At 50.3% G+C, this 14,092-nt stretch overlaps 1 protein-coding gene across 1 annotated transcript; it reads left to right on the plus strand.

Annotated features, from left to right (window-relative positions):
- The first annotated feature begins 6,041 nt into the window (after positions 1-6,041).
- ZFP36L1 (ZFP36 ring finger protein like 1) lies at positions 6,042-8,860 on the plus strand. The gene is made up of 2 exons (XM_054400267.1): positions 6,042-6,232; positions 7,027-8,860. Exons 1-2 carry the CDS (start codon positions 6,176-6,178, stop codon positions 7,975-7,977), a joined length of 1,008 nt encoding a protein of 335 aa, XP_054256242.1. The 5' UTR covers positions 6,042-6,175; the 3' UTR covers positions 7,978-8,860.
- The last annotated feature ends 5,232 nt before the right edge of the window (positions 8,861-14,092 follow it).

A 14,092-nucleotide genomic window follows, 5' to 3' on the forward strand; every position in this document is an offset into this window, starting at 1 on the left:
TCAGAGCAGGCAGTGGGGGACAAAAAAAACAAAAGGGAAAAAAAAAAAGAAATGGAGACGTGACCTTGGCTTTCTGCCTGGTTCTGAAAGTGTGTTCTGATGGAAAGGGGTAGGTGGGAAAGCATGCTGCCTCCCTGATGCAAATATCTCATGGAGCTGTAAGATGTGTGGAGTGCAGCCTGTGTGTTTGGAAACAAGCTTTTGACAAGTTCCACCATGAAGGGCCAAAATATTTTTTTTTCAGGGAGCTGTAGCTGGGCCTATTGGGGGTGAGCTGCCACCAGCACAGCATGAGTACCTTCTGACACCAGCACTGCATGTCAGACAAATGTCATGATCTGAGAGGCTCCTGAGAGGCTCCTAAAAAAAAAAAAAAAAGAAGGTAAAAGCATTTAGCCTTAGCACATTCTTTCAGAGGGAAAAATCATGGAAACGTTCCACCACTTGACGTCTGCTGAATAAATCAGCAGCCAGGGCTGCTCTGGCTGAAAACAAGCAGAGGCCAACAGAAATCGTTGTGCTGCATTATTGCCCTGCTGTGTATGGGCTTGGGAGCATGGAATCAGGATTTGAAAAGAATGTGGAATTTGTGCTGGTTTCTGAGATCTCTCCCTTTCTGTGTCCCAAATTAAGCTGTGCCCTTGCTGTACACCATAATCAGCTCCTGAGTTTAGGCCCACCAGGGATGCTGAGGGGCTCCAGGACCACCATGTTTGCGGCTGCAATCTGGAGGAAAGCGGGTGCTAGCATCCAGTTGCACAGGCTGTCCCACATGAGTGGGCTCTGAGCAAGGAAGGCAACAGGGTGCTGCTGTGGGGACTCACAGCAGGATGGCACACTGGTCTCCCTGACAGTTTCCTCTCTGACAGTGGTGCAAAACATCTCCTGCTCCATCTCTCACCTTTCACAGAATCCAGGTGTCGGTGAAAGCCGCTGCTTTCTCAGATCCCAATGCTGCACCAGCAGGATGGAATTCTCTTCTCTAGCTTCAGGCAGTTGCAGTACACTCAGGAGGAGGGATCAGACAAGACTTGTCCCTTGCCCTAAAGGGTTTGCTACTTCACTGAAAATGGGCAAACCCCAGTGAGAGGCAGGTTTCTCTGCAGCAGGTGGTGGGTGCCAGCAAGCAACAGGAAGGTTTGCAGTGCTGCTGGGCTTTCCAGCGCTATGTCCTGCATCCAGACAGGGTATATAGATCCCAGGCAGGCTGATGGGTGCCCTTTCAGGGAGCCAGAGTGCAGTGACAGCCCTGCATCTGGGACAGGGGCAGAGATTCCTCTTCAGGCACTCTCCCTTTCCACAACCATGCAGCAGCAGGTTCTGGTGATGATCTTTTCTTCCAGCCCTTCAAATGTGATATTGTTGTCCACACTGTTTAGTGTCTCATCCCTCCTTTCACCCCCAGCACAGGCTGCCCATGTCTGGATGCAGCTGGATGGACCCCAGGATGTGACAGGGCCAGCTGCTTGAACTGTTGTGACAAACAGATAAACACTAGCATAGGGCCTTGCTGTCCTGCTATTTGGAAACATTAATTGCATTAGTATTTCTACTGGAAATTGTAACTTAGGTCCATTAAGTTCAGCCAGTTTCCTTACCCTGCCTCTGCTAAAAGGACAGCTCTGCTTTTTCCACTGCAGTGTTGTCAGTGCCACCAGTGCTAAATTTGTGACAGGCAAGTCACATCCACGTGACACATTCAGAACATGCTACACACTACCACCCTCTCCTGTCTCTCCCTCCCCTTGATTCCTCCAGAAGCAGCCCAGCATCTGAGCTATACTGAGAAGCAGAAAACACTCTTAATGAACAACCAAATCAGATCCCAAACCCCATTACTAATCAGTAGAAATGTCTTATAATTTAGATTGCCTTGGATGGTCTTTAGGTCATTCACAGGTATAAAGTCAGGAGGATTAAAGGCTTATAATATTTGTCTGGCACCGCTGCTACCAATTCCAGCAAAAACAATGGAGCTAGCTTCTTGGTTTTCCTGCCACCACAAAATACACACATGCACACACTCTCTATTTTATGAATGTTTACATACCCAAGCTGCCAGGAATCTCACTCCCATTGCTTCCCACCACCTTAACACACTTTCCTGTATCTCTGCAAATTTGTTTTCTCACCGAGCAGCTGGTCATATCCCTTTAGCCTGGAAGCAGGCAGAGGCCAGGCTTCCTTGGCTGCCAGAAAAGCCTGGCAGAGGACGCAAGGACAAGCTGTGGTTTCCATCCCCTGCCATTCACACCTCCCAGCGGCTACCCAGACATGTTCCATGGAAGGAGTGGAAGGCCAAAATAAAAGAAAGGATTAAAAAGTTAGGGACAGACGGCAAACGGTCACGCTGACATCCGCCTACTCCCTCTGAAAGGCCACAGCATTTGAGGAGGTGCTTCGAAAGGGGAAACATCTACACCCGCTTGTGGAGCCCAGCTGAAAGGCACTTCCACACTTCCACCTCCAGGGGCACAGCCAACAAAAATAGCACCAGACCCAAAAGATACGAATACCGACTGCAGAAAACTTAAACTCATTTTACACCCCCAGCAGAAATAAAGGCAGGAGGTTGTTCTCTCCTCCATCCCCAGCCTCTGTACACAAGAGCACTGGTGCAGAAAAGGCACATTTATTTACCTGAAGATTCCCATGGGAGCAAGGGACCCAAATGCGTAACTCATGCAAACCTCACAGTGAAAACCTTGCTCATGATGAAAGCACTTCCTTTTCTTAGCTTGAAACTTTGGGAACTGGATGGTAGGAAGGGTAACAAACCAACACATCACCCCCCCTGCCTTGTTTTGAACAATACAGGCTTTTCTGCACTCATGTTTTTTTCTCAGAACTCTGATGCAAGCAGACCTGCAGGCTTCCGACTGCCGAACGACTCCAGGTGAAGTGGAGGTGTCTTAAGATAGCAATTGTCTTCTGTTCCTATGGGAGCCATAACATCATCAAATATATTTGTGGCAAAGCTGGTGCTTGGATTCAGTTTATACTTGGTGCTTAAAGTAACCTCCTATTGCTCTGATGGGGAGTTAAATTGGGCAAGAAGTGCAGCTACCCTGTGAGGCTGTTCTCCAGCCTTCAGCAGAAGCCAGACTGTGAAACTATTGCCAGTGTCTTGGGGACAGGATTGTGCTTCCCAGTGCTGACCTCCTCCCCCCTGGTCCGAACAATGTGGAGTTGCACAGCCGATCCCAAGTTTGGGAAATGCACTTCCAAAGCCAAAAGGGTTAGAGGGAATATAAAGCAGAAAAGTAGACCCTAGCTGTGTAAAATAACCAAACTAGGTCAGATCAGAGGCTAGTTGTGGCCTTCCTCTTACCTCCAAAAGCAGCCAATGCTCAGGGGGAAAAACTGGGGAATAATGGTGATACTTTCGCTCTGGGCTGTCCAGCAGTGTGCTGTGGAGGTCTGCCTTTGCCTTTAGTAAACCTTTAGGGACTTTTCCTCCATAAATTTGTCAAATTGCTTTTTTGACCCTGTTTATAATTTTGACCTCCACAGCATCCTGTGCCAACAAGGCCCTGGTTTTATACATGGTCACACGAATGGAACCTCCTGCCTTTATCATTTCATTCACTGCTTCCTGCATTTTCCCTGCTTTGTGGCCATTCTAGCCCATTTTGGCTCTCATTTGGAAAGCTGCTCTTAATTCCTCTGTCCAATGTGTCACAGTTTAGCATTTGCTTGCATTGGAACCAGGGAGCGAAAATGCTCCAGAAGCTTCTCCTGTGCTGAGAATTGGGAAGTCCTGGATATTTACTCCTTCTTCCTGAGACCAGCTGTAGTATCCCAGCTGGAATGTGCTGGGCCTGGATGAATTGACCCACAGGAGAAGGCTCGTGAGCCTTCATTCACTTTTCCAGTAATCATCTTTAGTAATTGACTTTCATTTATTCATTTACCTGTCTTTATTCATTTCCATTATCAAAGTTCTGGTGTGGCTCTGGCAGGAGGTGCAAGGCTCTGATTTTTAAATGCCTCCACTCGGTGTGAATTCATGCCCACACAAATTCCCACTCTGGCCCAGAGGGCTCTGACTTTTAGCCACGAGGTGGGGCGAGCAGCTAAATTCCTTATCTGAGCATGTGCGCAGCCAATGCAAAGCAGACCACCACGGAGTCGGGCTTTGCCAAGCGAAATCACTGGAAAAGAATTCCTTCTCGGCTTCAGTCTTCGCCGTTCAATCAGTGGAAATGTGCAACCTTAAACCCCAACTTTCCACAACAAAAGCGCACAGGAAAGCGAATAATGCAAAAATGTGAGGGGGTAGGTCGCTGTGCTGGGGGTGGGACTGCAAGCCTGAGACCCTGCGCTCTGCTCACCCCCACGCCCTGGTCGGTGGACGAGGAAGAACTGTGGCGAAAACCAGGCTGAGAGCGACTCAGTAGTGAAATAGTTACCTCTGCTGGCTTTCTCACTAACTCTTGGAAAGTCCCCGAAATGACGTTTCTAACATAACAATTAAAATGGGTTTAATTATAGAGAGGCTTAGAGCCCTGGGAACAAGCACCATCTACAGAATGAGTAAACAACTGCAGAAAATAATAGGCTGGTCTCTCCCCTGGTTACTCTGCACTTCTGGACAAGGCAAGGGAAAAAAATAGAAACTAGAAAGAGAAGGAAATTCGAGGAACCTGATTGCTGTGCTTAAGTAAATAATAATAATAATATTTAAAAAGAAAAGAAAAATCTGGAATCACCAGAGCCTGTGGGCGTTTCTCTCGATTGGTTTTTTTGGCCGCCCTTGAAGACTGAAGGGAGAAAGATCAGCCGCCAGCTTAAAGTCCAGATCCTGCGACTCTAAAGCAAACAGAAGAGGAAGTGGGTCATTTGTTTGAAGTTTTCAGTGTAATGGCCGCTCGGGTCAGCCTTGCGCTGCCCAAGGCAGGGGGTTCTGCTCTTCCAACCAAGCCAGAGCGTGAGGCAGGAGGAAGAACCTGGGGGGCTGGGGCACGTCCCCCGTTGCCTGCCTGCACGGGGAACGGAGCCCAGATGCTACAGTTAGCTGGAGCTAAAGGTTGGGGGGCAGCCCATTTCGCACTGAGATACCCCGCTGTTAACGAACCTTGAAGTTTTTGGCTGTTTTCTGGGGTTTTGGGTTGGTATTTTTGTTTTGTTTTGAACACAGAAACTGCCGCCGTCTTACCCTCTTCTCCCCGCCATATCGATATCAGTATGAATCATACTTTGACTACTAAAATCTGGAACAGATTAATTGCTTAGAGACGTTATTTTATTACCTTTTTTTTTCTCCAGATTTTCGAGCTCTGAGGACTATCGGGGGAGAAAAGGCAGAATCTATCAAACACCCTTTAAAACGGCAAACTCATATTTAAACAATTTAACGTGGATGCGAGATATTTCCCCTTGCAGCGCTCGCCAAGTTTCAATAAAAGTTGGGAGGAGTGAGGCTGGGGGCAGGGGGGGGGTGGGCACACACACAAAGCCGGCCGGCCGCGCCGAAGCTGGATCCGATCGATCCAAATCGGAGCGGTCAGAGCCAAGGCTGGGACTGGTCCCCACGTCAGCCCTTCAGGGGTGTCGGCAGCTGTTACGTTACCGGGGGCACTGCGCTGCCTCACAACCTGGTACCGGGGGGTGCCCTGCGCACACGCGCGCCCACGGCGGCGGGCGGCGGATCGCGCAACTGCCGCCTCCAGCGCGGGGCACGGCTGCCAGCACCTCACGCCCCCCGGCCGTGTTTTGTTTTGTTTTGCCCTTTTTTCTTTTTTCTTTTTTTTTCCCCTTTACTTTCTTTTATTAATTTTTTCCCCCTCTCCGTTCCTCTTTCCCCGCCCCCTCCCCCTTCCTCCCGAAAGTTTCTCCGGGCCTGCCCGCCCGGGTGATTCAGTCGCAGTGTCAATCACCCTGCCCTCCTCCTCCTCCACCCCTTCCTCCCGCCGCCGGCTCCGCCTCCTGGGGTGAGTCCGAAACTTTATAAGTTGAGCTTTAGCCGAACGCGCTGGAAGCGGCGAGCGGGTGTGGTGGTCGGGCGGCATCAGGTAGCACGAGTGGCACCACCACCACCACCACTACTACCACCACTACTACCGGCGTGGGGTAGGCTGCGAGCCGGGGCGCTGGAGGCTGTGCCGTACCCACGCCGTGACTCCTCGTGTCTGCGTGCCGCTGCCTCTCCCGCTGCCCCCCTCGCTCGCTGAAGATGTCCACAGCCCTGGTGTCGCCCACCATCTTCGAGCTGAGCGAAGTTTTATACAAGGTAAGGGCGCTGCCGGGGGCTGCTTCTCCACTCCCAAGAGTTTTCGGTCGGGAGCAAGTTCGTGGCGCAGGGCGGGGGCTGGGCGCGGGCGCCCCGTCCTGTAGGCGCAGGGGCCGCCGCCGCCCGCGCTCCTCACTGCGGCCAGGAGAGGAGAGCGCGGGGCAGCACTCGAGCTACCGGGGCTGAGGCGCGGCGCTGGACGGTCGAAGGCGGTGGGGGGAGGGGGGACGGATCCTTCCCCTGCGCCCGGGCTGCCGTGCTGCAACACAACCGCGGGCGGCAGTGCTGCCGGCGCGCTGGGTGGACTCCTTCCTCACGGGGCTTGCCGGCCCCTCGTTCAGCCCCACCGGAGAGGGAAACGGGGCGGTGGCGGGGTTTGGGCGGGAGCCATCGTGTGGAGGGAGCGGCGGGGCGGGCGCCAGCGCTGCGCCATTCCCGGTCGCCGCCGCCCCCCGGGGGGCTTTCTCAGAAAAGAACTCCTGCCTCGTGTGTTTTTTTGGATGCGGGCGGCGGCTCTCCCGCGCCTGGTATTTGGTTCGGCTTGTTAGTTTCCACCGCCAGGGCTGCGTGGGGTACGGGAGGGGCGGCTTGGGGCTCCTGGGCGGAGTGGCGGAAGGGGCTGAAGCAGATATCGCTGAGGAGGGGGTCCCGGCGGGGCTCCGGGCCGACCAGGTCGCTGACCGGCGGCGGGATCTGTCGGGGCGCCCCCGGGGTGCCCTAAGGAGGCTCCCGGGGCTGTGTGGGGACGCCGGAGGAGGCGGTGGCAGTGACCGGCCCTTGCTTTCTCCCCGTAGAGCAACAAGATGTTGAATTACAGCCCCTCGGGTGTCAGCGGGTGCCTGCTGGACAGGAAGGCGGTGGGCACCCCGGCCGGCGGGGGTTTCCCTAGGAGGCACTCTGTCACCCTGCCCAACTCCAAGTTTCACCAGAACCAGCTCCTCAGCAGCCTGAAAGGGGAGCCGGCTCCCATGCTGGGCCCCCGGGAAAGTCGCTTCCGGGACCGCTCCTTCTCCGAGGGCGGCGAGCGCCTGCTGCAGCAGAAGCAGCCCGGGGGACAGGTCAACTCCAGCCGCTACAAGACGGAGCTGTGCCGCCCCTTCGAGGAGAACGGCGCCTGCAAGTACGGTGACAAGTGCCAGTTCGCTCATGGCATTCACGAGCTGCGGAGCCTCACCCGCCACCCCAAGTACAAGACCGAGCTCTGCCGCACGTTCCACACCATCGGCTTCTGTCCCTACGGGCCGCGCTGCCACTTCATCCACAACGCGGAGGAGCGCCGTGCCGTGGCGGGCAGCCGGGAGCCCGCCGTCACCGACAGACCCCGCCTGCAGCACAGCTTCAGCTTCGCCGGCTTCCCCAGCACTGCTGCCAGCGGGCTGCTGGACAGCCCTACTTCCATCACCCCGCCGCCCATGCTGAGCGCAGACGACCTGCTGGGCTCCCCTACCTTGCCTGACTGCGCCAGCAACCCCTTCACCTTCTCCAGCCAGGAGCTGGTCAGTCTTTTTGCCCCCAGCATGGGGGTGCAGGTGCCCAGTGGGAGCTCCCCCACCACCTTCTTGTTCAGGTCCATGTCTGAATCCCCCAACATGTTTGACTCACCACCCAGTCCTCAGGACTCCCTCTCTGACCAGGAGGGCTATCTGAGCAGCTCCAGCAGCAGCCACAGCGGCTCAGATTCCCCTATCCTGGACACCTCAAGACGTCTTCCCATCTTCAGCAGACTCTCCATCTCCGACGACTAAATATGGGTTTTCCTGTTGCTCTCCCCCTGGCTCCTCCTCTGTTATGATGTTAAGCTGAACTCCCCCCACCCTGTCCCCAGTAGTCTGAGCTGGATATTAACCTGTCCACGTGCCTGCCGTAGACCCACTGGCTTAAACCTTAAGTGCCAAATTACGATGAAAAGCAATAACGTTTACAAAATTAGTGCCTTTAACACTTTCACTGTGACTGTATTACCTCTCCAGCTGCAGAGGGCACCAGCAGCTCTGTGCACTTCCAGATGTGCAGGAAATGTCCAGATCCAGCTCCCTCCACTGGCCATGTACTGCATTGCCCTCCCAGTCTCCCCGACTGGCCAGTTTCTGCTAGGCTGCAGGCATGTGGGCAAGCGTTAACGTCCAGTCCTTTCTCCCCTCCCCTTACAGACTAATCTTGCCTGGATCTGCTCAGGTCTGCGGGAAGAAAAGCTGAGAACGGACAAAGATTGTAACATGGTGGGACTTAAACTGGGAGGAAGAAAACAAAAAACAGATGGGACTATGAGAGGCTTGATTTTGGTGCTAAAAGTTCCCCGTGTATTCATGTGACATCTTAAAACAAATAAAGAAATAGAGGGGGTGGGGCCGACAGAAGTCATTCCACACATGCAAGTTCCTGTAAACAAAGTTCCAGTAGACATAGCTTTAATGGTTTTGCTCTAGAGTACTTTAGAACTATCTTAGAGCACTCACGCCAAGCTTTTTTTATTATGTTTTTTTGTTTTTCTGGGTTTTTAATTTTGTATAACTTTTCAGAAATTGGAGAGCAGATTTTGCTTGTCACTGCACAACAATATAAAAAAGCTTATTTAACTTATCAAAACGTATTTATTGCCGAAACCTATGCTTTTTTTGTTAATTTTGTTCATATTTATCAGGATGATGAATCCATAGAATATATTCTTTTATGTTTAAATTATGATCTTCCATATTAATCTTAAGATTGTGAAGTGTCTTTTTCCTTTTTTTCCCCACAGTTTAATATATTATACTACAATGACATTTTTTGTAACTTTACACTTTTTTGGTTATTTTATTTTAAAAAATGAAAAATTAATTTAAAAAAAATGCAAAAAACTGTGTTTGGATTATTTATTTTAGAATTTCCCTCCCCTTCCTTTTTTTTTTTGTGTTGGACTGCAAATTGAGTTAATGTGCTTCTTTGACTTTCCTCTTCTTGTCCTCTTGCCCTCTCCTGGGTCTTGCCTACCTGGGCTTTTAGAATGTACATACCTGAGCTCCGTTGTGAGACAGCATGGAAGGAAGAGCTTTTCCTTCCTTTTGTATAGATTCTTCAAGGAGAAAAGCCTTGGGCTCAAAGTGCCTATCTGAAGACATTCCAAATACAGTATGTCTTTGCGTTTCTGTATTCCAAGTATGGAGTTTTCCTTGCCGAGGTGAACGGGACTGGCACAAAGAGAATAATGAATGTAATTTTTTTTCCCCTGTTACTGTTCACTACATTGCTTTTTTTTTTCCCCTCTTTGTGTGAGTTTATTTAAAAGAGAGTATCTTTTGTAACGACTGTTTGCAGTTTAAATCAATAAACCCCAAGTTTTTTCAAGAAACGACAGTGAAGCTGGTTTTACTTGCAAAAATTGAGGGGCTGGTGTTAAGACAACCACTCAATACAGATATTTCCCTCCTCTTGACCCTTGAGGTGCACATGCCATGTGCTCAGGTATTTCTCCACTCCTCACTGATTCTGTGGGTCAGCCCTGTAAGCATGTGGGGGGACGGATGAATGATGGTGAATGCTTGATGGCACCCACCTTTGTGGCCTCTAATCTTCTGTCTTCTTGAGTCAGTCTCTCTGTAAGCTGCTTTCTGATCAGTCTATCTAAAACCTTGGAGTGTCTTTTTTTTTTTTTCTTTTTTTTTTTTCCTTCTCCTGTGTATACCCTGTGTTCCTGCACAGCTACTTCCCCCTTAAGAGCCTATGAGCCTATGGGTGTTTTGAGTGAGGCTGCAGTGGAATGTTGAAGTACCAATTTTCCAGATCTTGGGCCTGGCTCATTAGTGGTGCTGGTCTGCTTCATCACTGTCTTTTTGGTGTTTTGCATGGGAGAGGAACATGGACCCCCATCAAAGTATCAATGTACACACAGATTACCCTGAAATCTCATTCCAGCCTTTATACCCCTTGGGAGTATCAGTCAGCAATTCTGGCAGATTCTGAAGCCAGTGGTTCTGTTAAGGAATATTTCTTTACCAGCACTGCTCGTGGTGCAAGTTGTCTTTTCACTTTTGAGCTCTTCTATGGAGTGAGCTTCATCTGAAGCTTGGCACTCTTCATCTGAAACTGTTCCAGCTCTCTTACAAATCAGGGGTGGAATATTGCTGCTGAACCACTGATCCTTCAGCTGTTTTGACATGCCTCAGTGTTCAGGAGGGACATTTCCTAACTCATGTTGACAAAGTTCCTGCCAAACAAAAGCTGCAGGATACCTCAAGGCTTACACAGACATACCTTCCCTGCTGTGACTTTGTGCAACACACTTGTGTGGTCTAGTCTTAAAGGTGAGTTAGGTGGAGGAAAGATGGTAGAACAGGAGTGTGGCTGATTCCTATGAACAGTGCAAAAGCTTGCATGGGGAGTTAGCTTGGCAGATGCTGACGTAACTAGCATGTGGTTGCTGTCTGTTTGCTGCTGATTGCTGAAAGATGAGCCATGGGTACAGCCCTGGGACTGCTCAGTCATCTTCAGATACCTTCTGCTGACCACAATCTTGCTTCTGGACACAAAGGCAATGAAGCCTACATGAGAGATGGGCTGCTGTCTGGAAGACCCATGCTCAGCTGCAGGCCAGCCTTCTTCCCTGCTGCTGGAAGCTGTGCTGTTAGCCCTTGAAGAGTGAGGTGTATCTGATCTGGAGAGGATCCCAAGCCTATTGCAGGGTGTGCACATGGAGCTTGAAACTGCTCTCTTCCTCTCTGGATTTTCTGTGCAGCTCTTCAAACAAGTAGTCTTTGCTCAGTTAATAATTGATGAAGAAAATAGCTGTATTAGTTGCATGGTGCTATTGGCATGACAATATGTGCTCAAGTAGGCTCACAGTTCCTGTGTGTTTCCCTTGTCCTTGTAGTGCACCAATTCTGAGAAGCCAGCACCACTTTTCTATTGTGATTTTATTAATTATAAATTCTCTATCACTCAGTGTTTTGCTTTTTGAAACTAACCTCGTGCAAGGTTGCACAAGATAGAGAAGAGCAGACCGAGCAGCATCCTAAGTTTAGTTTTTGTAGGTTTGAGAGAAAGAGCACCCAAAAAAGCCTCCAGCAATGGAGGGATTTGCCTGATCTGATATTATAAACATTCCTTGCAGCTTGGGTTTGCCATGGAGTTGGTGCTATTTCACATAGGGTTAGCATCTGTGTCTCCTAGCAGTTTGCCACGGTTGGTAACAGCCTAGCCAAGGCTCAGAAACGTAAAATGCCTTTCCTGGCATGACAGTTTTGAGAGACACGTTCCTCTGACTTAAGGGCTCCTCCCTCCTCTAACTTATTGCTATATGCACAGGACTCTCAGGGTGGCCAGGAAGAAAGTGCCTGTGCACTGGTGCAGTTGCTCCTGATGTGCCTGTTGTGCTAGAGCACAGAGAAGCACCCACAAGGGCAAGATACCTGTAAGGTGGCATGGTAGAGTGTGCCTTGGTACCCTCTACAGTTTGCACTTACAGCTCTTATCATGGGGCAGAGGGACACCTATGGTGGCTTCTGCTGTTCCTCATGTACTTTTTAAGTCATGGATGCTTGCTGTGGGCTCCTTGTATGAAGCCTGGGTCCCTGCCTCTGGGCTGCAGGCATTGGTTGTCACTTAGTTTTTTGCTTTGAAATCAAGTAACTGTAGCACTGGCCATCTTCAACATGTCTGGCTGTCTTTGGAAATTACATCCAGCATGTATAGCTGGATATGCCAGTTACCTCTTGGTGAGTAATGGGATGACTTTCATCTGCAGAGCTCCAGGTGACTCAGTTCCCACTCTTGTAGCTGCCTCCCTCCTTCCCAAGTCCTACAACAGCTGTAGATGTCCCTGTGATTGTACTAGCTGCTCCCTTGTTATGGACTAGGTGTGGCTTTTGTACCAAAAATGCCTTCAGTCCTGCAACCAGGGGCTGTAGAAATAGAGGCCACTTTATTTCCCAAACTTCTCTGTAGGTAAGGGCTACAAAGTCAAATAGGGCAATGGTCAGCAAACGGGACTTGGAGCTGCTGTTAGAAATTACATAGGGAAAACCAGGCTCTGCCAGGCCTTGCACAGCAGAGGGGAGGTGGCAGTGGGGCAGGAAATGAAGGTGTCACCATTATTAAGTATTAGGAGCAAAGTATGAACTGGAGCTCAGATCCACACAGCATGGGAATAGCAAAGATGAGAAAGAAGCTGTGCTGTCTTGAGTCTGAAGACTTCATCACTAATGGCTTTTGGATGTATGAAGGCTGATGAACTGAGTCTCTTCTGTGGGGCTCAGGAGCAGTGGCATTGAGTGGAAGGTCTGGATAGTGTAGGCTGCTGTATACTATCTGATGACTGTGCCCAGGGATATGAATGAGTATTAAGATGCAGTAACACATGAACAAACCACAGCATGCCCTTTACACTTGCTAATTGCTGCAATTCGTGTGGCCTCTGTTGGAGAAAGCTGGCATGTGCTTGAAACTGGAGGAAGAGGCTTTGGAAAAGTAGTCGGTATGTGAGTGAAGAGGCTCCTGGTTCCAGTGCTAGAGGTGTTGCAGGGGCTGGAGGCTGCAGATACATCCAGGGGTGATAGTGGCACAAAAGCACAGCCCCAATACCTGCCTGGCAGGGAGAGAGGGGCTTGTGCTCGACGAAGCCTCCTCATACCCTGCATAACAACAGGCAAACATCAAGACCTGTGGTCTTGTACCATGCAGTGGGGCTAGGAAGGCAGTTCTGATTCAGGGAGGTGGTGTGATGAGTGACCAGGTGCTCTGGTGACAGGCAAAAATGTGGTGAGTGAAGGGAAAACAGGAAAAAAAATGAGTGCCTTCCTTATCTAGGCCCCACAGAAGAGGGGCCTATAGCAGAAGGAGTCTGAGAGGGACAAACTAGCCACAAACAGGAGGAAAACAGTAAAACTAGTGCTGGAAGGCGTTCAGCTCGTCGGAAGGAGTGACACCCATTGCAGAGGGTCTCTCTAGGGCTGGGAACACTGGGAGGGACTGTGAGATTGGCTCAGCAGGGACACTGCAAGTGACTGCTGGGGATGCAAGGAACAGCCCTCATGCTTGAGGCCGAGTTCAACCTAAAATGTTAGAAGATGATTCTGCCTGGTGGTGTAAAACGTCCTTTGTTTGGAGACTCTCTGGCCTGTTAAGCAACTCCTGCTCCTCACAAAGCTGATGCTTATTCCCTAGAATACTTCCAGAAAAAAAAAAAGGGGGGGGGGGGAGGAGCGGGGGAAAAGTTCCTCTAAGACACCCTAAACCAATACCTGCTGTGACTAAGCCCTGTGGGCAGCTCCGCAGCTGATTTATATCCTCCCCCTCCAAACTGAAGGGGTTAGAGTGGAAACAGACGCCGCATTAAACATAGCCGAGGGCAGCGAGCAAGACAGCTCCGTAGTGAGGCGGGGAGGAAGCGGGGCTGTGGGGCGGCTGCTGCCAGGCGTGACGCCGGTTCGGGTTTCCTCATAGGCAGAACAGAGCTCCTTTTGGCTGGTGCAGCTTTATGGGCTCGCCTGGGTTTATTATACTGCGAATGTTTTGAATTCCACATCTTAATTTCCAGAGAGGCTTTGCTTTACTTTTGCTGCCTTTTTTTTTTTCCCCCCTTAACCCTGGTTTTGATTTCTTTTTACTATCACTGCCTTAACTTCATTTCTTTGATTGGGATTTGGTCAAAGCTGCCCTTTTGTGAGCAAACAGAGGACCAGAGTTCTCTCTGCTTGAGCTCCATCTGCAAATTAATCTCTTTTCATCGTTTCATTTTATGTCCACCCACTATCCCCATCACATTAACTTAGTCAACACATGGAAGTGAAATTTTTCCATGAAGGATCTTGCGGGTTGTAAGGTTGTGTGGAGCACACAACTGCCAGCTCCAGAGTTTTCTTGCACCTCTGAGTGGAAGGAAGT

This window comes from Indicator indicator, chromosome 4, assembly GCF_027791375.1.
Source record: "Indicator indicator isolate 239-I01 chromosome 4, UM_Iind_1.1, whole genome shotgun sequence".
Taxonomy (NCBI): Eukaryota; Metazoa; Chordata; class Aves; order Piciformes; family Indicatoridae; genus Indicator; species Indicator indicator.